The 25439-nt window shown below is 42.5% G+C and overlaps 1 protein-coding gene across 1 annotated transcript in view; it reads right to left on the bottom strand.

The window, feature by feature from the left end:
- NDUFA3 (NADH:ubiquinone oxidoreductase subunit A3) overlaps window positions 1–23798 on the bottom strand; it is a 168051-nt gene extending 144253 nt beyond the window's left edge. The window contains exons 1-2 of the mRNA XM_089683417.1: window positions 23700–23798; window positions 15836–15910 (exon numbers count right to left, since the gene is read on the bottom strand). Coding sequence (XP_089539543.1) covers window positions 15836–15910; window positions 23700–23715 — 91 coding nt within the window. The 5' untranslated portion in view covers window positions 23716–23798. The remainder of the gene's footprint in view (window positions 1–15835; window positions 15911–23699) is intronic.
- Between the last annotated feature and the right edge of the window lie 1641 nt (window positions 23799–25439).

Genomic DNA, 25439 nt, shown 5'->3' with positions numbered 1-25439 from the left:
TGCAGCACCCACCATTTTATTCACTAGGGCAGTGGTCGGCAAGCCGCGGCTCGTGAGCCACATGCGGCTCTTTACACACTCTAATGCGGCTCTTCTGTGTGCCGGGCGCCCGCTCCCCTCCCTCCTCTCGGGCGGCCGCCCCAAAAGTCAGGACTCTGCAGCTAGCCCAGCAATGGGCAAACTACGGCCCGGAGGACCTTTTAATCCGGCCCGCGGAGCGTGGCAAACATTGGCTGTCAGGATGTAGGCGGGGCAGCGTGACGAACTCCTCTCCTCTCACAGTCCGCCCTGAAGACCGGAACGGCGCGGGAACACGGCGAGAGGAACGCGCGGAGCAAAGGTAAGTGAATTGACACAATATGGGGAATGAATTACTATAGGGGGGATGAATTACCCTATGGGGGATGAATTACTATATGGGGGATGAATTACTATGGGGGATGAATTACTATATGGGGGATGAATTACTATATGGGGGATTAATAACTATGGGGGATGAATTACTATATGGGGGATGAATTACTATGGGGGATGAATTACTATATGGGGGATGAATTACTATATGGGGGATGAATTACTATATGGGGGATGAATTACTATATGGGGGATGTATTTTCAGTTTTAAAAATGTGGCTCTCAAAATAAATTTCAATCGTGGTTTTGGCGAGATTTGGCTCAGTTGAAAAAAAAGGTTACCCACCACTGCACTAGGGTGTTTGCCTTAAAAAAAATATATAATGTTTGGGGATTAAGTTAATTTCCTAGCAATAAATACTGATTTTTTTCATGTGAACAAAAAGTGTCAGAAAAGGCTTGATCTTCAGGTGGTTAGAAGAGTGAATGATGTGTGGCATATACTTCTAATGCTGAGCATAAAATGCCTCCACCCCCAAAATGACCCCTTTTTGGAAAGTAGACACCCCAAACTATTTGCTGAGAGGCATGTTGAATCAATAGAAGAATTTATTTTTTTTACCACAAGTTTTTGGAATTTTTTTTTTTTTTTTTTTTTACACAGAATTGTCCCTTAAATGATTTATTGCTCACACATGCCAGGGGTATATGTGGAATTACTCCCCAAAATACATTCTGCTACTGCTCCTGAGTATGGGGGTACCACGTGACGTTTTGGCAGTCTAGCCAAGTACAGAACCCCAAAATCCAATAAGCACCAGCAGGCCTTTAAAAGGCTTTATTTCCTCATTACACTTTCTGACTACCTATCAAGTTTCTGAGGCCTTGAAATGCCAGGATAGCACCAAACCCCCCCAAATGACCACTTTTTGGAAAGTAGACACCCCAAGGAATTTGAGAAGAAGCATGGTAAGTATTTTGCAGATCTCATTTGTTGCCACAAGTTTTTGAAAATTGAAAAAAAAAACCAAACACATTTTTTCTTTTTTTATATTTCAAAGCCTTGTGAGAAAAAAAATGAGATCTGCAAAATACTCACAATGCTCTTTTTAAATTCCTGGCATTTCAGGGTCTTCGAAACTGTGATAGGTAATGAGGAAGTGAAATGAGGAAGTTACGCACCTTCAGGCTTTCAAAGTGGTCACTGGATTTCAGGCTTCTGTATGTGGCTAGGCTCCCAAAAAGTCTCACACATGTGGTACCCCTATATTCGGTAGAAGTAGCAGAATGTATTTTGGGGTGTAATTCCACATATACCCATGCCTTATGCAAGAAATAGATAATTTAAATGACAACGTTGTGTAAAAAAATTGTTTTTGTCATTTTCCAGAAACTTGTGGAAAGAAAATAAATCTTCCATGGACTCAATATGCCTCTCAGCAGATAGCTTAGGGTGTCTACTTTCCGAAAAGGGGTCTTTTGGTGGTGTTTGTACTATCCTGGTATTTTAGCACCTCAAGAAATGTGATGGGCAGTCAGAAAGTAAAAGCTGTGTAAATTCCATTATCTATACCATAGTTTGTAGACGCTATAACTTTCACACAAAGCAATCGATATACACTTATTGGATTTTTTAACCAAAAACATGGAGCAGAATACATTTTGGCTTAAATTTATGACAAAATTTTAGTTGTTTTGGATAGATTTTATCACAGAAATGAGAAAATATTGTTTTTTTCAAAAAAAAATGTTTTTCCTCAAAACTTTTTTGTTTATAGCGCCAGGTGATCAAATACCACCAAAAGAAAGCTCTATTTGTGTGGAAAAAAAGGACATCAATTTTCAGTTAAACTGGTGCAGCACTGTATAGCAAACAAATGGCGTAAATTACAGTATCTATACCATAGTTTGTATACGCTATAACGTTCATACAAAGCAATCAGTATACACTTATTGGGATATTTTTTTTACCAAAAACATAGCAGAATACATTTTGGCCTAAATTTATAACTAAATTTGAGTTTACTATATATTTTTTTATAGCCAAAAGTAAAAAATATTGTTTTTCTTAAAAATTTTCAGTCTTTTTTTGTTTATAGCGCAAAAAATAAAAAGCGCACAGGTGATCAAACACCACCAAAAAAAAGCTCCATTTGTGTGAAAAAAGGACATAAATTTTGTTTGGGTACAGCATTGCATGACCGTGCAATTATCAGTTGAATTAGTGCAGCGCCGAGTAGCAAAAAGAGGCCTGGTCATTAAGAGGGGTAAATCCTCTAGAGGGCAAGTGGTTAACTTTGGCCATAAGCCACATAGGTTTGATGTTTAGCCTTTTAAACTTGTTGCCCATAGGAATATATTTTGCAGTGTGTTCACAGTCTTTTTGAAGAACTCCCATTTCTGTGTTGTGTTCATTGATGCCAATATTCCCTCCCAGTCTAAGTCTTGGAGAGCAGCCTTGGAAAATGATCTCTCTTAAAATTGAGCATTTTTATTTTTTCCCGTATGTGCTTGCTGTTTACAGCTAACAATAAATTAAATCATGTTATGGTCAATGCTACCCAGATGTTCTTTTATATGGACATTCGTAATAAGCTCTACATGGTTGGAGATGGAGTTGGAGATGGTTGGAGGACCAGCAGAGCATCATTCCTAGTTGGGGGCCTATATGAACTGTACCATAAAATTGTCCTGTAGTAGGTTTATAAATGTTTGCCCTTTAACTGTTCCTGCATTACTCCAGTCAATTTCCGGGTAGTTAAAATCCCCCATTATTATGACTGTCCCAGCCCTTGCAGCCCTTTCGAACTGTGCAAGGAGCTGAGTCTCCACCTCCTCAATAACACTGGGAGGCCTATAACAAACTGCAATGATTACCTTTGTAGTACGCACCCCCATGTGCGGTTCCACCCATAATACTTCAGCCTCATCACACTCTCCATCAACTAGTTCCTCTTTCACACTCGCTCTCGTGTCATCATATGATGTGGTGGTAACCACAGATACTGACAGTATTTTAAAAAAATAAATATTTTTTAATTCAAATTTTTAAAAAATGTTTTCCTTTTTTAACTTTTTCTTTTTTCATACTGTCACCAGAATAGTTCAGTGTCACCATATAGACACTAAAACTTTTGGTGGGGGTTCTTTATTTTACACTTTGATTGCTTTTAGTGATGATCACTGCAACAACGTTTTGCATGGTCATGAATGGATTACATAACAGTTGTGATTACTACTGTGTGATGCGACTGGCCCACAGTTATCACATGGTACAGGGTGTTGTGATTGCTGTGGGCCAATCACAGTATCACTATAGGAATGACAGATGTTCTGAATAAAATTAATTCATAACAGCATTGTGATCAAAGTAGCTGGGTACAGGGAGCTGCAAATTGTTGTCTCTGGTGGTCACGGGAGCAGCACACCAGTGTGCATGTCCTAAGAGAGGTACAGGTATGTGGCTTAGCCTGCTCATGCCGCCTGTCCGCAGTACAAGTACTGTGGGCAAGCCAGAACTGGTTATAGACCAAAATGCGGTCTGCTGGGCATTTAAGGATTTTTGTTCAGATAATAGACTGAAACATCTGAGGGCATACTCCACATCTTGGTGAATACTTCCTTCACAGGGTATACCTGAGCAAACCCCTGAAATAAGTGTGTAAAAGGTTATTGACATGATCCCAGTGGTGGAGCCTTCAGAGATGAAGAATTAGGTAGTGGCAACTTCAGATCAGTGCTGATTGTTTCCGTGAGAAAACTCACAAAAGCCTTCAGGGTTAAACTCTGACCCTGGGGTTCCTCAGACATAGAGTCCTCAATGAAGGAGGCTTCTGCTGAAACATCTGTGGGACCCCCACCATTGTCTGCTCCTCATTATCCACTAATTCCTCCTTCAACCAAAAAGAGGGGGGAGAAGCAGGAGAATGCCTCAGTTTTTGACCAGTGGCAAGTATTCTGGGAAGCACCAGGGCGGACAACAAATCCTCCTTAGTTACATAAGCAGGTGTCCCAGATGTAACTAGAATACCTAATAAGGGAAATGGTTAATAGCTGCCTGAGACCCCAGACCCTTAGGGAAAACTGTACCAGGGGGCTACATTTGAGACTTCCTGACCTGACGGAGGTACCCATGAGCCTTTCCCTCTGTGTTCCCACATCCGCACTGTTTAGAAGACATATGGCCCACTGATATCAAACAGCAGAACCCGTGCTAAGCAGCAGTCCCAATCAGCTCAGAGGACACTGTTACCCTAGGAGACAACCCAGCTGCCAGAGCCCCCCTGATAGGCGTGCTTATGCGACCTGTGATACGGACTCCGAAGCTGGAGAGTTCACCCTGTTTTTTTCTGTGATGCTTCTGCATCACAGGAGATGGCTGCTCCTGCCTCTACTCAGCATGTGCACTACTTACTGTCCAGCTTAACCTATGCCAGTAATACTGTTACCCTAGGAGACAACCCAGCTGCCAGAGCCCCCCTGATAGGCGTGCTTATGTGACCTGTGATACGGACTCCGAAGCTGGAGAGTTCACCCTGTTTTTTTCTGTGATGCTTCTGCATCACAGGAGATGGCTGCTCCTGCCTCTACTCAGCATGTGCACTACTTACTGTCCAGCTTAACCTATGCCAGTAATATGGCTGCTGCCATAAGGACCTGCCTCCCTGACGTCATCGCTGTGCATGTGTGCACATGGCCTGAGCGGACTGCCCCGACTATGTAACCCAAAGCAGTAAACATGGCAGATGAAAGTAATCATACTCCAGCTCAGCCCCTCCATACTGCTGGATAAACTGTATATATGCATATGAAGCACTACTGAGGCATTCAAATAGTGAAAAACACACCACACAGTAGCCACCAGGTAGATAACAAGCATTGTGACCAAGGGGAAAAGACAATGTAGCATCACTGCCCCCTAGTGAAGAGCAAGGGAGGGGCACAGACTACTAAAACTAACCTCACCTAGATAGTCATCTATAGGCACCAGAGGGCTACCTGGACTCTCACTATTCCTGTCGCAGGACCCACTTCTTTGAAGTTAGGGATCCAATTTTCACCAACTGCAGTGGACAATGTCTCATAGGACCTACAGGCACTCGATCCCCTTGCTGGGGTCCACTGCCCCAGCCCTATTTAGCACTCTGCCAAAAGCTCCTTGACAGTTATCACTGCTCATGGTTTTGTGTATGCAGGGTCCACTGCCAACCACTCAAATTACAATCACTGCACCTTGCCACTTTCACAGCTTAAAGGTCCAGGTACTGTTCTGTGCAATTCAGCTGTAGGAATGGATCTGGATAACACCAATCTCCTGATCCTTGCTGGAACCATTGAGAATCTGATAGCACTTTTGCAGAGCACTGCAAAACAGTGACCATGACACTAGTGAAAAAAACTGGGATATGACGATTGTGCGGAATAGAGACATGGACGCTGGATGTGACAGCCATCTTGTTAGGCCTCAGCCATTTTGTTTCTCCTCTCTCTTGAAATGGAATTTATAGCTGTAAGTTGAATGGACTTCAAAAGGGCCTCTTATCTTAAATAAAATGAAGATGAAGCTCCAGGGCTATAAACTGCTAATTAGTCTGGTGCAGGAGGTCTGCTTTGTAAACCACTATCCTCCGTCCGATCGTAAAACAATAACTCACTCAGTCATGACCTGTTAGGCCAACAGGGCTCTAGGATGCAGAGCGTGCCATAAAATGTCCATTCCACATGTAGACATTTCGCATACAATTCATAAAGTTCAGCAGGAACTGGGCACATTAATATTAGGTATATATTTGGATAGATCATTTTAATGGGAGTCAAACAAGGTCATACATGACTATATTAGCACCTAGGAGAGAGAAGAAAGCAGTCTCTTCCCTCCTGGGTGACAAGGGTACGCTGTGTTTGGTATCCCTCGGTTTGAAATATAAATATGAATATTAATCTGCCAGTTGCTAGAATACCACCTGTACATACTGGAAGTTATAAATATTAGTATGAAACTGCAGTTGGGACTTGGTCATGACCTTGGTTACATCTAGCACCCATCAGTTTGGGACTGGATGATTGGTCATTTGTTCTCAGGCGACACCCTTTTAATATCATAGAAAAGACTGACAGGTCTGGAGAAGAGAGCTCTTGTTTAACATCAATCAGGAAACATCTAACCGACTTAAGAGCCAAGGCAATCTTTTTGTTTGGACAATTGGACTCTGCTAAAACCAAGGACATTGCAAGTGAATGCCTTCTGAACTCCTTTCTTTTATTTCTCTGTTGCTTTATTGTTCTCTTTATATCTTTGTAACATCTTGTTCTGTAAATATTTTAATTGCAACATTTTGACCTTTTTAGTAATAAATCCTATTTTGAAAACTGTTGAAACTGTCTCTAAAGCTTTTAATGCAAACTAAAGAATCCCTGTCTCTTGAAGTGTGCTACTGTATGCAATAATCGGCACAAGGCGGCACAGTGGCTTAGTGGTTAGCACTTCCGCCTGGCAGTACTAGGGTCGTTGGTTCGAATCCCAGCCACGGCACCACCTGCCTGGAGTTTGCATGTTCTCCCTGTGCCTGCGTAGGTTTCCTCTGGGTACTCCGGTTTCCTCCCATACTCCAAAGACATGCAGGTAGGTTAATTGGATCCTGTCTAAATTGTCTATAGTATGTGTCCATAGTATGTGTATGTATGAATGTGAGTTAGGGACCTTAGATTGTACACCCTTTGAAGGTTAGGGACTGATGTGAATGTACAATATATATATATGTAAAGCGCTGCGAAAATTGACGGTGCTATATAAGTACCTGAAATAAATAAAAATAATCCTCTGAACATACTTGTCTGTTGTGACAGTGTGTGCTACAGACACTTATGCTAATATCATAGTGCTATTGCTAAGATTTGTGAGTTTCCTCCTTCTCTGTAAAAAGGTGGTGGTGGCAGTGTGAAGGGTTAATTGGGTAATTAACCTGACCCAGTAACAATCGCTCTCAGGCTGCTGGCACATAGATAGTAGTTCCGCGAGCTGGAAAATCTTTGTGCAGGGCGCAGCTGAGAGTGGCATTGTTACGCAAGTGACACCGGGGTTCGAGATTGGCTGGTCCGTCGGTCACGAGTTGGTGAAAAGGGCAGGGGTCGGACGCCGTGTTCCAACACATATTGGCTGGCAGCGTACGTGGGATAATTCTTCATTAGAGCATTCAGTGCAGCGTTAAGAATTCGCTCTGCACTGAAGGATTGTAACCTTTGTGGACACAGTCCTTATAGACAAGCGGGGCATATTTTAATTTTTTATAAAAAGAGACATACAGCAACAGCTCCTTCCTATCTTTTCTTCTTGCAATTATGCCTGGTTTAGCTGAATATAAGAGAATTAGCAAAAATGATTTATGTACTAAGTGTGAAGCAACAGGAATTGACGTTGGTGGCAAAAATCGTGAAAGTTTGATTCATGCCCTACAGGAGTATGATATCCGGGCAGACCAAAACCCGGGGGAACCTGAAACTGAAGAGGTTTTCGCCATCTCCGATCCCAGTTGTTCAGATATGGTCTCGCAGGATGGGCAAACAGAGATTGACACTGGAGTACCACAGAATGTCACCTCCATGGCACAGCATGAGCAGGCCAGCACCAGAGTGCCTGTAACCAGCATAGATGCTCTTGAAAAGCAGGAAGCCCTGAAACGCATCATGGAAACAGTTTCCCATCACCCAGCACCTGCAGTCCCGGGTGTCCCAGCAATCTCCACTGACAAGCGCAGATGCTACACCTGTGGGAAACCTGGACATCTCAGGACGCAGTGCCCTGAGCAGAAGAAAATGACATCACCTGGCCAGCAACTCTTCTTTAGTGCTGTTTGTCCAGAGGAAAACTCGGATAACCACCGCAAACTTGCAGCCAGTCACCGTGGGCAATCGTGCTGTAACTGGTTTCCGTGACACAAGGGCAGAAGTCACCTTGATCAGACCAGAGGTGATTGAAAGAAAGATCATCCCAGGAAATTTCCTTACCCTCACTGGAGTTGGGGGGACCCGTTCACGCATACCCCGTGCTAACGTGTTTATCGATTGGGGTACAGGAAGGGGGATGAGAGAGGTGGAAGTCTCGGATGAAATTCCCACACCCGTTCTGTTGAGAACCGATTTAGGTACTCTTGTTTCTTATTATGCCCCTGCCAAGAACACCCTGAAGGCCCCCATGGAACTCTCTGGACATACCAAGGTACTGTGTGCAGATGTTGGGTTACTATCCGGGCAACCTGTGGATGGACAGAGGGAGGGGGAGAATAGAGAGGGGGTACGGCATTCTCTATCTCCTAAAGAAGCAGAGGAGACCCCTTTGCATGCGCAGGTATTAAACGCATGTGTAGTTGATGTTAATGTAATTACTGAATGTAATGATGTTATTTCATTGTTGGGGGTCACCCACAGTGCTGTGAAGTGGGAAGAGGTACAGTCTCTGGGTGCTGAGCAAAGGCATGGTCTGGATAGGCCCTTTCCTTGCTCCAGCTCAAAGGATTCTACCTTGATAACCCCCCAGCAGTTGTCTTTGTATGGTACTGGACAGCTGGGTGGCACTTGTAGTCCCACAGCCCAGACAGCACTTGGAAGTGGCCAAAGTGTTAAAGCTATCAACAGGCTTGCTGTGAGTCTCCCTGCTGAGAAAGATTGACAACAGCTTGACTGGGACAGTGAGAAGCTAGGAATGAATAGTCTACCATCAGGGGGCTTGGGGATTGAAAAAGTTAACCAGCTGCTTATTGTGTGCAGCCAGCCTAGGGGACATGTATTGAGAGTGTCACCTCATATGGCCTGTCAAGGTCTATGGGGAAAACCTAAAGCCAGGGAGGAAGTCACACCGAACTATTTCTGGCTTAGATTCATCCCCACAAAACCAACCAGAACAACGCATGTCATAAGCAGTGGCAGCACACCTGGATTGGACGTGCGAGGGGCCCTATTGGAGTTGATAGCCAGCCATCAGAGAGGGAGCTTTAGCCTTCAGCTCCAATCACCCTTCCTTTCCATCCAGGTACAGCAGCTGCTGGCAATGCTTATGGTAAATGGTGTCTGGGTTCAGGGAAACCCTGGGAGGGCCCACCATGCTGTTCATGAGTTGGACGGCAGAATGTATCCTTCCCTCATGCCTTTGGCCCACCTCGTCTCTCAGGAGGTGCAGAGGGAATATCGCAGTCAGGGATCCAGAAGTCCCACAGGGTCGGGGCGTCACCAGTAGTCTCGGTCCCCAAAAGGGATCAGATGACCAGGCTTTGTGAGGACCTTGGAAAACTGAACCCCAGCCCTGTGGTTGGGGCCTACCCCATGCCCAGGAACCATGAGGTAATGAAGCAGCTGGCAGGTGCCCGCTGTCTAACCGTCATGGATCTGAACAGAGGGTATGGACCAACGTCTCTAAACCATAAGGCTCAGGACAAGTCAGCCTTCACCACCCCAGGTGGCTTACCTGAATTTAAGAGGAAGCTAATTGGGGTTGAGAACGCACCAGCCACCTCTCCAGGGGTCAGGAATGACCTACAGTCGTTTGGTAAGATGGCACATTACACCAAATGTAGAGCACAAAATGAATGGGGAGATTTCACCACTGTGTTGGAGAGGGTGTGGAGAGGTAGGCACCCTGTATCATATATGGTGGGAGTGTCCAAGAATACAAGAGTTTTGGCAAAAAATAGTCTATTTAGTAAGGAAAATTACCAAAAATAATATTAGAATAGACCCTGAACTATGTCTTTTCCATATCACAGAGTTTCCAGTGAGATTATATAAGGATCTGGGGATCTGGCACTTTTTGAGTGCAGCGAAGAGCTTAATACCTAGGTTTTGGGAAAAAAAAAGGAGGTGCCTAAAGAGGAGGACTGGATGAATAGAGTAAATCAGATCTGTGGGACGGAAAAATTGTATTATATGCATATAGATAAGATGGAGATATACTATATAAAGTGGAAAAAATGGGAAGAGTATAGAGAAAAAGTGAAATACATGAGGACGTAACACCCTTTGAAATGGATATTCTAAAATACTCATCTGGTAACTTAATTGGTATAATTTGGAATTTGTATAAAATTTTTGGACCAATTATTTTTATCAGGTTTATCTGTCCCACCCATGACTGAAATCCCCCTCCTAGTTTCTTTATTTCATCCTTAATTTTGTTTAGTAATGGAATATAGTTTATTCTGTATAAGTTCTTTAAAGATACAGTTAATTTTATACCAAGATATTTTAATTCTCTCTCTCTCCAAACTAAGGGGAATTCCTCCTGTAACTTTTTTTCTCTGTCTGTAGAAGGTTTATATTTAAAATCTCTGTTTTAGTTGGGTTCATTTTTAAATTTGACATCTCGCCATATTCTTTTGAAGATTTCATTAAATTTGGCAATGTTATCCTTGGGTTTCCTACATAAAACAACATGTCATCTGCATAAGCTGCAACCTTATGCTCCACTTCTCCTACCCATATTCCTTTTATATCTATATTATTCCTGATGGTAGCCAAAAGCGATTCCAGAGATAATACATATAACAATGGAGACAGATGTCTAGTTCCATTCCGCATCCCGATATATTCTAACTCCCCATTAACCACGATTGCTGCCAAAGGTTGACTGTATAGTTTCCTTATCCATTCTCTCATTCTAGGTCCCATTCCCAGCACATCCAAAGTATCTAACATAAATCCTGAATTTACTCTATCAAATGCCTTTTCGGCATCGATCGAAAGAACCACCACGGGGGTTTTCTCCTTCCTGCTTTTTTGTATAAGAAACAATGATCTTAATCCATTGTCTCTACCCTCCCTCCCTGGGACAAATCCTACTTGATCTATACGAATCCACTCCGGCATTAGATCTTTCAATCTATTTGCCAAAACGTTTGCATATACAGTGGGGCAAAAAAGTATTTAGTCAGCCACCAATTGTGCAAGTTCTCCCACTTAAAAAGATGAGAGAGGCCTGTAATTGGCATCATAGGTAGACCTCAACTATAAGAGACAAAATGAGAAAAAAATCCAGACAATCACATTGGCTGATTTGGAAAGAATTTATTTGCAAATTATGGTGGAAAAAAGGAATTTGGTCAATATCAAAAGTTCATCTCAATACTTTGTTATATATCCTTTTTTGGCAATGACAGAGGTCAAACGTTTCCTGTAAGTCTTCACAAGGTTGGCACACACTGTTGCTGGTATGTTGGCCCATTCCTCCATGCAGATCTCCTCTAGAGCAGTGATGTTTTGGGGCTGTCGCTGGGCAACACGGACTTTCAACTCCCTCCAAAGGTTTTCTATGGGATTGAGATCTGGAGACTGGCTAGGCCACTCCAGGACCTTGAAATGCTTCTTACGAAGCCACTCCTTCATTGCCCGGGCGGTATGTTTGGGATCATTGTCATTTTGGAAGACCCAGCCACGTTTCATCTTCAATGCCCTTGCTGATGGAAGGAGGTTTGCACTCAAAATCTCACGATGCATGGTCCCATTCATTCTGTCCTGTACATGGATCAGTCGTCCTGGTCCCTTTGCGGAGAAACAGCCCCAAAGCATAATGTTGCCACCCCCATGCTTCACCCCCATGGTGTTCTTTGGATGCAACTCAGCATTCTCTCTCCTCCAAACACGACGAGTTGTGTTTCTACCAAACAGTTCTATTTTGGTTTCATCTGACCATATGACCTTCTCCCAATCCTCTTCTGGATCATCCAAATGCTCTCTAGCAAACTTCAGACGGGCCCGGACATGTACTGGCTTAAGCAGGGGGACACATCTGGCACTGCAGGATCTGAGTCCCTGGCGGCGTAGTGTGTTACTGATGGTAGCCTTTGTTTCGTTGGTCCCAGCTCTCTGCAGGTCATTCACTAGGTCCCCCCCCGTGTGGTCCTGGGATTCTTGCTCACCGTTCTTGAGATCATTTTGACCCCACAGGGTGAGATCTTGCGTGGAGCCCCAGATCGAGGGAGATTATCTGTGGTCTTGTATGTCTTCCATTTTCTAATTATTGCTCCCACAGTTGATTTGTTCACACCAAGCTGCTTGCCTATTGCAGATTCAGTCTTCCCAGCCTGGTGCAGGTCTACAACTTTGTTTCTGGTGTCCTTCGACAGCTCTTTGGTCTTCACCATAGTGGAGTTTGGAGTGTGACTGGTTGAGGTTGTGGACAAGTGTCTTTTATACTGATAAGTTCAAACAGGTGCCATTGATACAGGTAATGAGTGCAGGACAGATGAGCCTCTTAAAGAAGAAGGTACAGGTCTGTGAGAGCCGGAAATCTTGCTTGTTTGTAGGTGACCAAATACTTATTTTCCACCATAATTTGCAAATAAATTCTTTCCAAATCAGACAATGTGATTGTCTGGATTTTTTTTTCTCATTTTGTCTCTCATAGTTGAGGTCTACCTATGATGCCAATTACAGACCTCTCTCATCTTTTTAAGTGGGAGAACTTACACAATTGGTGGCTGACTAAATACTTTTTTGCCCCACTGTAGTTTAGTGTCTGTATTTAATAAGGAAATCGGTCTATAACTTGAACACTGAGTGTCATCTTTGCCTTCCTTATGTATGAGTACTACACGAGCTTGTAAGGATTCCCTTCTCATTTCCATCGCTCCTCCCAATGCATTCGTGTATGTCCTCAATTTAGGTAGTAATATTTCTTCATATTTTTTATAGTATCTCACTGTATATCCATCAGGTCCTGGACTTTTCCCTGCAGCAGTACTTTTTAATGCTATATGTATTTCTTCCTGATTTATTGGTATTTCAAGGGATTTTAATTGTTCTTCACTTAATTTTGGCAATCCTGCTCTTTTTTTTTTTTTTTATATATGCCTGTCTTCTCTGTTTTTTTTACTTCCTCCTCTCTTAGAATACCATGGGGCTCAATATTATATAGCTTATTATAGTATTCTTTAAACACTTTTACTATATCTTTAGTTGCATACACTAATTCTCCGTTATTATCGCTTATTTTCTCTATATAATCCCTAGCTTTTTTCTTCCTCTGAGCCCTCATTAAATATTTTCCTGGTCTATCACCCCATCTATCTCTCTCAATTGTCATTTTGTTGTACACTCTCCTCTTGTCTTCTTCCAGGAAATTATTTAATTCTTCTCTTTTATATATTATCTTCTGCATAATCTCTTTTGTTACTTTATTTTTATGTATCTGCTCTAGAACACGGAGTTCACCCAAAAGTGTGTTTATTTTTATCTCTTCTCTCCTCTCTCTGTACTTCTTTGTCCTATCACCATTAGGATTCCTCTAATATAGGCCTTATGAGCTTCCCACACCGTGGCCACCGTCACTTCCTCAGATTTATTTTCCTCAAAATATTGCTCAATTTCCCTTTTCACCCTCTGATCCGTTTCCTGATCCTGTATAAGTGTCTCATTTAGCCTCCATATTTTTCCTCCCCTCTGCTCATTTCCCCATAATAATTGCATTGTGACGGGAGCATGATCAGAAATTGACATGGCTTCAATATTTACTTTATTGTTGCTTTATTGTTCTCTTTTTATCTTTGTAACATCTTGTTCTGTAAATATTTTAATTGCACCATTTTGACCTTTTTAGTAATAAATCCTATTTTGAAAACTGTTGAAACTGTCTCTAAAGCTTATAATGCAAAATAAAGAATCCCTGTCTCTTGAAGAGTGCTACTTTATGTAATAATCCTCTGAACATACTTGTCTGTGGTGACAGTGTGTGTTACAGGCGCTTATGCTAATATAGTGTTATTGCTAAGATTTGTACGTTTCCTGGCCGTGTGAAGAGTTAATTGCGTAATTAACCTGAACCAGTAACAATCGCTCTCAGGCTGCTGGCACATAGATTGTAGTCCCGGGAGCTGGAAAATCTTTGTGCAGGGCGCAGCTGAGAGTGGCATTGTTACACAAGTGACAGCGAGTGTGACATCAGCTGGTCCTTCCGTCACGAGTTGGTGAGAAGGGCAGGGGTCAGACACTGCGTTCCGTCACATGGGGTACTTCTTGTATAGAGAGGTCTTATATAGGAGAAGAATTCCTGTCTTTTTATACTGGTTGCTTATCTGTAGGTGGCGCAAAACCTCTGTAAGAAATAGCAACACTGCTCAGTGTCCTGTGATGCACGATAAAGAAATTGAAGTTTGTTTGTTTTAATTTAACCACCTCTCGTCCGGCTGTTGTATACAAACGGCCGGACGGTGGCAGTGCAGGGTTGGGTGGCCGTTTATAAACCCTGCTTGTGCGTGCTCCCTGGGAGCGCACAGCACCGCAAACCGGTGCCTGCTGTGTCCTCCGGACACAGTGAAACACCGATCATCGGACGGGACCTCTGTATGAGGTCCCGATCATGTGATCACTGATTGGCCAATCAGTGATCACATGCAAAGTAGTAAGCAAGATGTCACTTGTGACATCATTGCTTACTACGTGTGAAATCTGTGAATGATCACAGAAGTCACATGGTACATGGCTATTCACAACAGCCTTGCACCATGTGACAAGCTGTGACCAATCACAGCTCACTCAGTAGTTCTCAATTGCTGCAAGAATGCAGAGAGGAAGAGAAATTATTGCTTTTACATCCTATATAGGTGTAAAAGAAATCAGTGTGAAAAAAAAAAATCTTCATCACCCCCCACAAGTAGTACAGTGTCACCAAAAAAAAAAAAGTAAAATAAAAGTATAAAAATTATAATTTTTGGTTATAAACTAATTTGGCTTTTTTTTTTTTTTTTTACTAAAAAGATAGCGCATAACATTTTGGCCAAGATTTATGATGAAATATTTGCAAAATTTTTTAAGAAAAACACTGTTTTTCAAAATTTTTGGACATTTTCATTTACATAGTAAAAAAAAATAAAAATCCCAGCGGTGAATAAATATCACCAAAATGAAGCTTTATCTGTCTCAAAAAAATGCTAAAAAATTCATATGGGTACAGTGTTGCATGACCGCGCAATTGTCATTCAAAGTGTGATAGCGCTGAAAGCTGAACATTGCCCTGGACAGGAAGGGGGTAAAAGTGTCCGGACAGGAAGTGGTTAAAGTGATTGTAAACCTTTGACATAAAAAAAATGAACAAAGCATGTCCTTTTAGTGTGTACATGCCTCAATCCAAAGCACAGAGTGTACTTTCTGTCTGCAGCCTCATTCTTCTGCTATCTGCACAAGTAATTTCTGACAAGCTGTGATGACTCCAAAGTCCAGGTGATGGAGAAAATGGCCTCTAGCACACAGCTGGTGATTGACAAGTCTTAGCTGTGCATGTTTCCCTCTAATACTTTGTAGTGGGGGATGTGTCATTTCTATCCACTCAGGTCTCAGATTACACTCCAGCCCATTGTTCTGTTCTCTGTAGCATGTGAGGATTTGTTTTATCTCTTCGTATCACCTGAGTGAGGTTAGTCACTTCACTGGGTATATGAAAGGGTCTGCAACTACTTTAACAGAGTTATTCGATGTTGTAAAAACGTAGAAAAAGCCTTACCTAAAATACCAATGCCAGCAGAGACAGTTAAGACAGGTTCTTTGTGCCAAGCATTTTTCAGGAATGTTCCAATTTCTGTAAACAAAACAAAGTCAAGTGGACAAGTTACAGATCTAATTGTAAACTGTTCTGTTAGACCCCATATAATATTGGTGATTGCGGAATATCTTACTACTAACCATAAAGAGATACTTAAAAGAGAAATGTGGACTTTTTTTCTCCAATCATACTTACCTAGGTGGATGCAGCATTGATCCAATGCTGCATCTGTCCCCCGCCAAGGGCTGAGTTCTCTCTAAGGGTGAGAACTCAGCGATCACATCACCAGTCACCGTTCTCTGCTCTGCACACACACACCCCCCCCCCCGGCAGTCGGCTAAGAAGCTGAGCAAGGTGCCACTCCAGAATCTGGGGTGGATCCTGACTTTAAAGTCAGGATCTTTCTCCAGCCTGCACCAGCTGAGTAACGTCAGCCCACTGTCAGCTTGTGTGGGTCACGACTGCAGAACGAACTGTACTCCTATGAGCCATAGGAAAAAGTACAACCAAAAAAACTTGGGCTGTACTTCTTCTTTAATGCAAAAATACACTATAAAAATTTCACTTAACTGGACCTTCTCTGATCACAGTGAGACCATTCAAGTATGTAGCCATTTATGTTCTGACGCGTTTCAGAGACTGCAGCTCTGCAGTCAGTACAATAGTCAAAATCATGTCTTTAGAAAATACAGTGCTGAGTGTAGCAAACTAGCTCATCAGAGTTGGACGCGGAGTTCCCCCTTTTTCTTTTCTTTGTATTGGAAGTATTCCTCTCATTCCCTACCCCCTCCCTTCCTGAGAGGCAAAGGTTATCTCCTGACAGATGGTGTGGGTCAACCAGGTTAAGACATCCTGAGTCCAGGTGCCAGGCAGTCTGCTGAAGTGTAACCTTCGTCACCCAAAACTGTGTAGGCCCACACATCATAAAACTGACCAGCAATTAATTGAACATTCCTCAGGTCAACTGTATGTTTCATATCATGGAGTATGAAGCTGTTAGTTTTAACTCAGAGTCCCACTGACTCCTCCCAAAACAGCGTAGTCAGAGCAACCCCCCTTGCAGAGGGATTTTTAAAAAAAAGTACAGGCTGGCAAGCCTGTTAGAGCTTAACACACATCTCCTGAGTGTAACATCGTAACAGAGGAGATCAAAGACCCTTCCTGCTCTGCACTTGGATGTGCTTACAATCCAAGGCATATTGGCAATTAGCTTAACTCTTTAATTTCCTTCCTATTATCTCTTTGCTGTACCTTTATATGCATATATATAGTTAAATTTTCTTTGTAAATAGTTTATTGCACCTGTTTGACTCTTTTAGTAATAAATCTTTCTTTCTGAAAGTGTTAAACTGTTTCTAAGCGCTTACTTGCAATTCACGAATTCCTGCCTTTGAAGAGACGCTACTGTGTTTGTTTAATCCCCTGTTCAATCGGCCTGCGGTGACCTTATTGGACAGGCGACTTTTCAATCATTATAGTGTATATTTGATAACGGGAGTTTCCCAGTCTCCGACAAAAGTGGTGGTGGCAGTAGAGGGTTAGTTGCGTAATTAACCCGACCCAGTAACAAGAGCATTCAGGCTGCAGGCACCGATTGTGGCCCATTAACTGGACAATCGCTGTGCAGGGTGCAGCTGGGTGTGGCCTTGTTACGCGTGTCACACCGCGGTTTTAGATCGGCCGGTCCTTCGGTCACGAGTTTGGTGAGAAGGTCTGGGGCCTGACGCAGCGGGCGAGACGTATTACTGTTAGTCGCGGTCGTGCGATTGTCGCCTGTTGGTGGCGGCGACCGTGCGATCGTGACACGGAGCATAAATGAGTGCACTCCTTTTGAAAAGGAAGATTTTAATTAATATCTCAATGAACACAGGAACAATTTCCTAAAACTAAGTTTTATAGAACATTTGTTTAGCCCATTACATGAAAGTAAGGTTAATAATATAGATTACAAAATCTTCAGTTTTACTCAAGTTAGTTGATGCAAATATGAATACACCCCACAACAAAAACTACTACATCTAGTATTGTGTATGACCTACATCAGGGCTTGAAAAAGCCGCTCGCCCACTCGCCAAATGCGAGGAGAAATTCCTGTGTGGCGAGCGGCGAGAGTGGCTGCACCTGCGATCCCATGCATGCGCAGTTGGATTGAGATTTTCTTGGTCCCTGCTGCGCATGCGTGATTCTGGGATCCCGCATGCACAGTAGGGGCAGGGACATTCCGATCGGTCATGCATTAGGATTTCAGGTCATTGAGATGAAAGTTACCATTCCTGGGCTCAGTATGGGGCACTCACAGTACACGGAGGGTAGGATCCCGGGGGTGACCTATGCTCGGGGGTGACAGCATCCCTAGGAGTTCAGATAGGAGTCCTATGGATTCTAAAGGATCCTCAATTTTATCCTCTTGCTGCTCGTATCACAATCAGTGCCGGTCAGGCTGCCTCCCAGCTCCGGCTTTCTTCAGAGTGCCATGTCCCAGAGATAACCGGTGCCATCCATTATTGTACACATAGAACACCCTGGAAATTTCCCTCTATTCTTTTGTTTTCATATTTAGTAATAAAAGTGTATTATTCGGAACCCATCAGGCCCAGCTCAGAACTGCCAAATCGGTCGGCAATTGAGTTAATGGACCGGCCTCCATGGCGATTGGTTGTGCCGGTTGTTCACTGCAGCTTGCTGAGATTGTGGGGGAGGGGGAGACTCAGGATTATTTGCTCCCTTAATAAGCCAAAGGAGACCCAATCTTGCCATACACTAGTAAAGGTTTGATGAAAATTCCTCATTTTTAAGAACGTTATCTTAATTCTCTGATCATTAGTGCATCAAATCGAGTTATTAGTTACTAAACTCTCTTTTAAAGATGCAGGAGATAAACAAAAAAAACCCCAAAATGTTCACTACAGGTTTAAAGCTGTAAAACTTGATATTTTGATTGCACCCTATTGCTATTAAGCTATTGCTGTTATGTTTAGATTGACATAATAAAGCTATGTTATAATTGCAGTTTTTTATATTTTGGACTGTTTATTCTAAAGAAAAATGTAATTTCATAAGCTTTAAGGGGGCGTGGTTGAGGACAGGGCTGGGGTTGAGGCGGGCCGGGGGTGGGGTTGGAGGCAGACCTGGGCAAGGTTGGGTGGGGAAACTGGTGGAGAGTAAGGTTTGTGCCTGGCTAGTAGGTCTAGACTCTAAATTTTAAGCCCTGACCTACATGATTTGTCTGTTCTTACAGCACCAAGTCTTGTAGGCATGGAATGAACAAGCTGGCAATATATTGCAACATTCCATTCTTCAAGAACGACTTCTTTTAGAGCCTGGATGCTGGATGGAGTGTGATGCTCAACTTGTCTCTTCAGAATTCCCCATAGGTGTTTGATTGGGTTCAGATGAGAAGATATACTTGGCCACTGAATCACATTCACTGTATTCTTCAGAAATGTAACAGTGGCCTTAACAGTGGCCTTCTGTTTCAGATCGCCTAGGCGATCTGAAACAGAAGGTGTCCTCTCTCCCTGTAGTCTTTTGGGACATGTGACAGGTCCCAGAAGACTACAGGACCATTCACGAAGCGCAGCGCCCCATGCCAGTGGGTACCCGGCTGTGAAGCCACAAGCTATCACAGTCGGATGCCCACAGTGAAGATGCCGGCCTCCTGGAATACAGGAAGGCCGATGAAACGAGCTGCGGGGGACACACCACGGGACCGAGGGACAGGTAAGTGGCTGTTTTATTTTAAAAGTCAGCAGCTACAGTTTTTGTAGTTTTGTAGCTGCTGACTTATTTTGTAATAGGTCGAATGGAACTCTGCTTTAAATTTGTGTTTTGGATCATTGTCATGTTGGAAAAGTACACAACGATCAAGGGCATGGAGTGATGGTAGCATCTTCTCTTTCAATATAGAGCAGTACATCTGCGAATTCATGCTATCATCAATGAAATGCAGCTACCCAACACCAGCAACACTCATGCAGCCCCACAGAAGGACACTGCACCGCCATGTTTCACTGTAGGTAAAATGTATTTTTCTTTGTACTCCTCACCTGTGTGATACCATACAGTTTTGAAACCATCAGTTCCAAAAACATTTACCTTGGTTTCATCACTCCAGAATACAGAGTCCCAGTAGTCTTCTTTTTCAGCATTGGCCCTGGCAAATTCTAGGTGGTTTTTTTTGTGCATGAGCTTTAGGAGAGGCTTCCTTTGTGGACGACACCCATGCATGCTGCTCCTCTGCAAAGTACGCCGTATTGTGTCACGGGAAACAATCAACCCAGTTTGGCTTTCTACTTCTTTAGCTAACTGCAGTGAACTTGCATGGCAATTTTCTTCAACACTTCCCATCAGAAGACGCTACTGTCAAGGTATTAACTTCCAAGGACGGCTTGGATGTCTCAGTGAGATGGTTGCAGTTCCATCTTTGTTACATTTTTGTATCACTTTTGCTACAGTATTCGGACTGATAAATAAAGCTTTGCTCCTAAGACTTTCATTGGGGTGTATTCATTTTTGCAACATTGTCTTGAATGAACTAGTTAGGAAAAATACTTTATGTGTGTACAAATTTACAAATCTTGTTTGTAATCAATGGCACGCATTTGTGAGAGTATTTTGTAGTATAGTGTCCCTTAGAAAAGGTTGATTCGGAAAGGAAAGTAAAGGTTTTCTGACAAATCTGTTGAGTGTACTCATTTATGCTAAGCACTGTACATATTAGCATTATAAAGTGATTACAAAATTCAAAAGGTTATATGTCATATTTAGAAGAATTACCAAATAGTGAAAAGAATATATTTACCATAAAAAAATAAGCAATTTGCCACCATTCCTGCCACCATTTAGTCCACAGACTAAATGCTACTTCACCACCAGGCCTCAATGAGGCTATTAATTTCAAACCTTTCCTGGATGGGTTCACATCCGGAGGTATGGAAAAATATTTTTATTTTCACTCCTTCATGTATCCATCAGTATGCGTGCCCACACCACCCATTGTTTACAATCTGATGATCTATTTGCACGTGATGTTATCTTGCTTAGTCCTTACTAAGTGGAGTGAGTAATTTGTCTTTCTTTTACTGATTTGCACAAACGCATAATATATTTCTTATCTGTAGAATAATGCCTTTACCAATATTCAACCACTAGGGGCCTCAGGTTTGAGGACTGTTAGCAGCAGCACCAGGTACGCGTGGGCCACACCAATGGGATTTGTCATGCTGGTTGTGGCCAATTCTCGGCCTTGGGAAAATAGCGCAGACTTCCCCGGTTTCTGTTGCCTGGGTGATGTTCTGGCATTTCCTTTTTTCCCTGCATGCCGCTCTAGTGATGTGGTGCTGTTCTGAGTGACATCATAATGCATCGTGATGTCATCTTGTGGGCAGGGAACACTGCGCAATGGCAGCTTGAGGGGTGCTTACCAATGCCAAATGAGGGGATATGCGTACACCTACTCTTGGGTGCCAGACACCTGCACCTTTCCATGAGTGGGTAGAGCGGACACCAAACTTTTATTTAAGTTGTCTATATGCCACACTATCAGTACACCTACTCGATACATGCACCATCTAGGACAAAATTAGGTAAGAAGGCTGGGAACACGGTGTTTGATAGTAATCTGCTTGTATTCATAAGGATCGCTTATTTTCTACTCTAAATGGCAAACTAAAGATACTGTTTTGACTAATGCACCCATTTACATATTCTGAAAACTAGATGTTAACTGAATACCCAGCTTGCCCTTTTTAGATATACAAATACTTTTTTTTAACATAAAGTCCCAGTATACTGCCACCTTTTATTCATCTTACTTTACTTTATACTGCAGATACCTTCACATTCAACATAGTCAGGGCATACCATGCTCAGTTTGGATGATCTGAGTTTCTCGTTGAAAGTTTTATTACATCAATTTTGGGTAGGTTTTTTACATTCCATCCTGGACATCTGTGGCTATGACGTAGAATATATTGATAATTATGCTTTTGTCCACTCTTCTTATGTTGGCAATAGGTGGCATCAGCGTCTGAGTGAGTCCGCACACTTGAGAATCCTCTTCTTTTCTCCCTGCCACTGGGTAGGAGGTCTTACAGGAATGGTGACAAAATGGTTCTGTGTTTATGATAAAGATACTCTTTTTACTATTTGGTAAGTGTCTGTCTTGTAAGTAGGATATATAATCTTTGAATTTTGCAATCACTGTATGGTGCTAATATGTATGTTCTAAAGACATGATTTTTGACTTTACCTCAGATCATATTGTACTGACTACAGAGCTACCCCTGCAGAAGGAGCTGTCTCTGAAACGCATCGGGTATTGCATGTGATCTCTGCATATGTAACCTGTTTGGAAATAGCTACATACTCGAATGGTAGCAGTATGATCAGAGAAGGTCCAGTTATGTGAAATTTTAAAGTGGAATAATTTTTGTACAACATTTTCATGTGGTGGTAATAAAGTTTGATATTTTTTATATTGTTCAAAATATGTTGTGCCATAAAAGTCCCATTCCATGGGGGAACATTTTTGCATTATGTTTAAATAGAGGGATGTTGGCAAGTACTACAGAGAGCCCCAATCTTTTCTATATAAACAGATATTTATAAACACAAAGCTTCTGAGGTTTCTGAGGCAGGCCAAACTATCACTTTTATTTACAGAGATAAATATACTCACAAAGAAAGAGCACAGAAGTAATTGCTTTTTTAAAACCGATTCACATTGCCCCCTTAAAGGATAAATTCACCTTTGGGAATGTTACATGTTTCACCCGTTTTTAGGGTGGAACATGTTTTCTTAGTCGCAGCCCGCCGCACCATCTCTCTCTTTTGGGACACATGACAGGTCCCAGAAGACTACAGGACCATTCACAAAGCGCAGCGCTACTTGCGCATGTGCAGTGGGTACCCAGCTGTGAACCCGCAAGCTATCACAGCCGGGTGCCCACGCTGAAGATGCTGGCCTCCTGGAATCCAAGAGAGCCGGTGAAACGAGCTGCAAGGGACACACCACGGGACGAGGGACAGGTAAGTGGCTGTTTTTTTTAAAGTCATCAGCTACAGTTTCTGTAGCTGCTGACTTTTTTTTTTTATAGGTCAAGTGGAACTCCTCTTTAAGTAAGCAGTTTCCTCTTACAGCAATGCAGCATTTGTTTTATAAGAGTGATTGTTTTGACTGCTCACAAAGATTGCATGGTACAGGGCCAGTTTCATTTGCTCTGTACCCCATCTGTGATTCATTATGTCCAAGAGACACAGCAATCACAAAGCATGTTGTTGTGCACTAACGGCCAATGCAGAAGGGTGCATCAAAGAAGCTCCGTGCAGCCAGTCTTTACAGTGGTCAGATGAGAAACAGCTGAGAATGCATTAAGGTAAAAACGTTTAGAGACTTGTTTTAACTTTGTTTTTAAAAGCTATTGTCATTCGGGCAGTGGGAGGCTGTCAATAAAGCAGAACTTTTATTTTAATGGAACGTCCTGGCAGGTCACACAAAACCAAGACAGGCAACACAACTTGTCCGGAGGTACCCAAACATATGCCGATAACACATATATTTTAACTTTCCCTGCTATCTAGCATATCTGCTATATACAAAATACAAATAATAAAACTATTTTAAACATTAGCAAGAGCATCTTTACAGTTGCAAACAGCAGACGCTTGCAAGGAAGAAAAAAATTAAGTGGAACGCTGCATAATCCAGGCATTCCAGCGACACATCTTTCAACCTGAACTGTGAATTACATATAACTAAAAACAGTGTTCTACTACGCACACCGCTTACAAGGACAGAGAACGAGTCTCCTTGACAAACACTCACTAAAAAGTCCTGCCATCTTGCTTTCGACCTTGTCCGGGAAGTGAAATGACGTGCCGAGCTGCCTGATGGGACATGTAGTTTGTATACGAAGAACTACCGGTGACTGCTGAATATTTGCTCCACAGAGATCGCCCCTTGCTGGTGGCATTTCACGTGATACGAAGAAAACTATGTTCAAACAAATGGCAAATGGTGACGTTTGGTGCGGTTGTTACTGGAAAGTCAAAGCAAGAAATTCTTTGTGAGGAAGTGCATTCCCGTATTATGCAGTGTTCCTGCTCTGCAGTGGTGTGAAGAGTCCCATAGGATTTAAAGGGATTGCGCTTTTTTTTAATTATAAAGTATTCATATAGTGCCAACTGACTGGCACAATCGCTGGGCACTGACTGGCAGCACTGCATTGATGGGCATTGTTGGGTGGCACTGCTGGGCACAGGTGGGTGGAACTGGTGGGCCGCACTGCTGGGCCGCACTGCTGGGCACCGATCCCTGCTCTGACAACTGCCGGTTCTCGGCAGTACTTTCCTCGCGCTCTGACAACGTGAGGAAAGTGCAGCCGAAAACCGGCAATTGCATTTCTCGGTGATCAGAGTGTCATTGGACACGGCTGATCACGTGGTAAAAGGCCGCTGTGATTAGCCTTTTACCACATCACGTGATCAGCTGTGTCTGTAGGACACAGCGATCACGGAGATCGCCAGGGGCGCGCAATAGAGCGCGTTCTGGGAGGATGTCATATGACGCCTTCCCAGAACTGGCTGGCGCAGTGTAGCTGTCATTTGGCTATCTGCGGTTGGCAAGTAGTTAATCACTGCTGGGGTTTTTTATTTGTTGCTAAATTAACAAAAAATTTTGAAATTGTTTTTAAAAAAAACACGTTTTCTTTGTTTCTGGTATAAAAGTTTGCAAATAAATAATTGTTCTTCATAAATTTAGGCCAAGATGTATTCTGCTACATTTTTTTGGTGAAAATAACCCAAATTAGTATTTATTATTTAGTCTGTATGAAAGTTATATAGTTCACAAACTATGGGATATATTTGAAAATTGATCAATCCTGAAGTGCTGACAGCCAATCTAATTTCTTGAGGTCCAAGAATGTCAGAACAGTACAGATATCCCCCAAATGACCCCTTTTTGCAAAGTAGACCAACGTATTTCATAACAGGCATGGAGAGTTTTTTGAAATTGTAATTTTTTTGTCATAATTTTTTGGAAAATGAAGAAATTAAAAAAATGATTTTTACTATTTTTTTTTTTCTTTTTTTTCCAAAAAACAAAGTTTATTGAAAACAAGATACAAATTATCACACAAAAATGTACAGATGAAGTGCACATAGGACATACATCAAAGCATATATCATACAAAGGCAAATGAGGTCCAACGCAAGACCAAACAGTGTGGATGAACTAGGCCACGACAGGGTTGTGCCTGTAATATTTAGGTATGCTTGTCAAGTGCTAAAAATAAAAAGACGTCTGGCCTCCTACCATAATGTCTTGCGGTAAAAATCTGTAGGGGGGAGAAGAGCAAATACGATGCCTAGGTGAGAGTCAATACTACAGAATACGACGGTGGAATTGTGCGAATGTAGGAGTAATTGTCGTGGGAACCGCTAACGAATTGCGGGAGGTGATGCTGACAGCATACTCAGTGTTCTATTGGAAAAATTGTCCGAAACGTGTGTAAGCATATGAAAAGAAAAGAAAAGAGAAGGCGAGAAAAAAGGGAAAGAAAGA

Source organism: Staurois parvus, unplaced genomic scaffold, assembly GCF_062004578.1.
Source record: "Staurois parvus isolate SC_StPar_1 unplaced genomic scaffold, SC_StPar_1.0 ptg000309l, whole genome shotgun sequence".
NCBI lineage: Eukaryota > Metazoa > Chordata > Amphibia > Anura > Ranidae > Staurois > Staurois parvus.
This window is presented reverse-complemented; position numbering and strand designations above follow the sequence as displayed.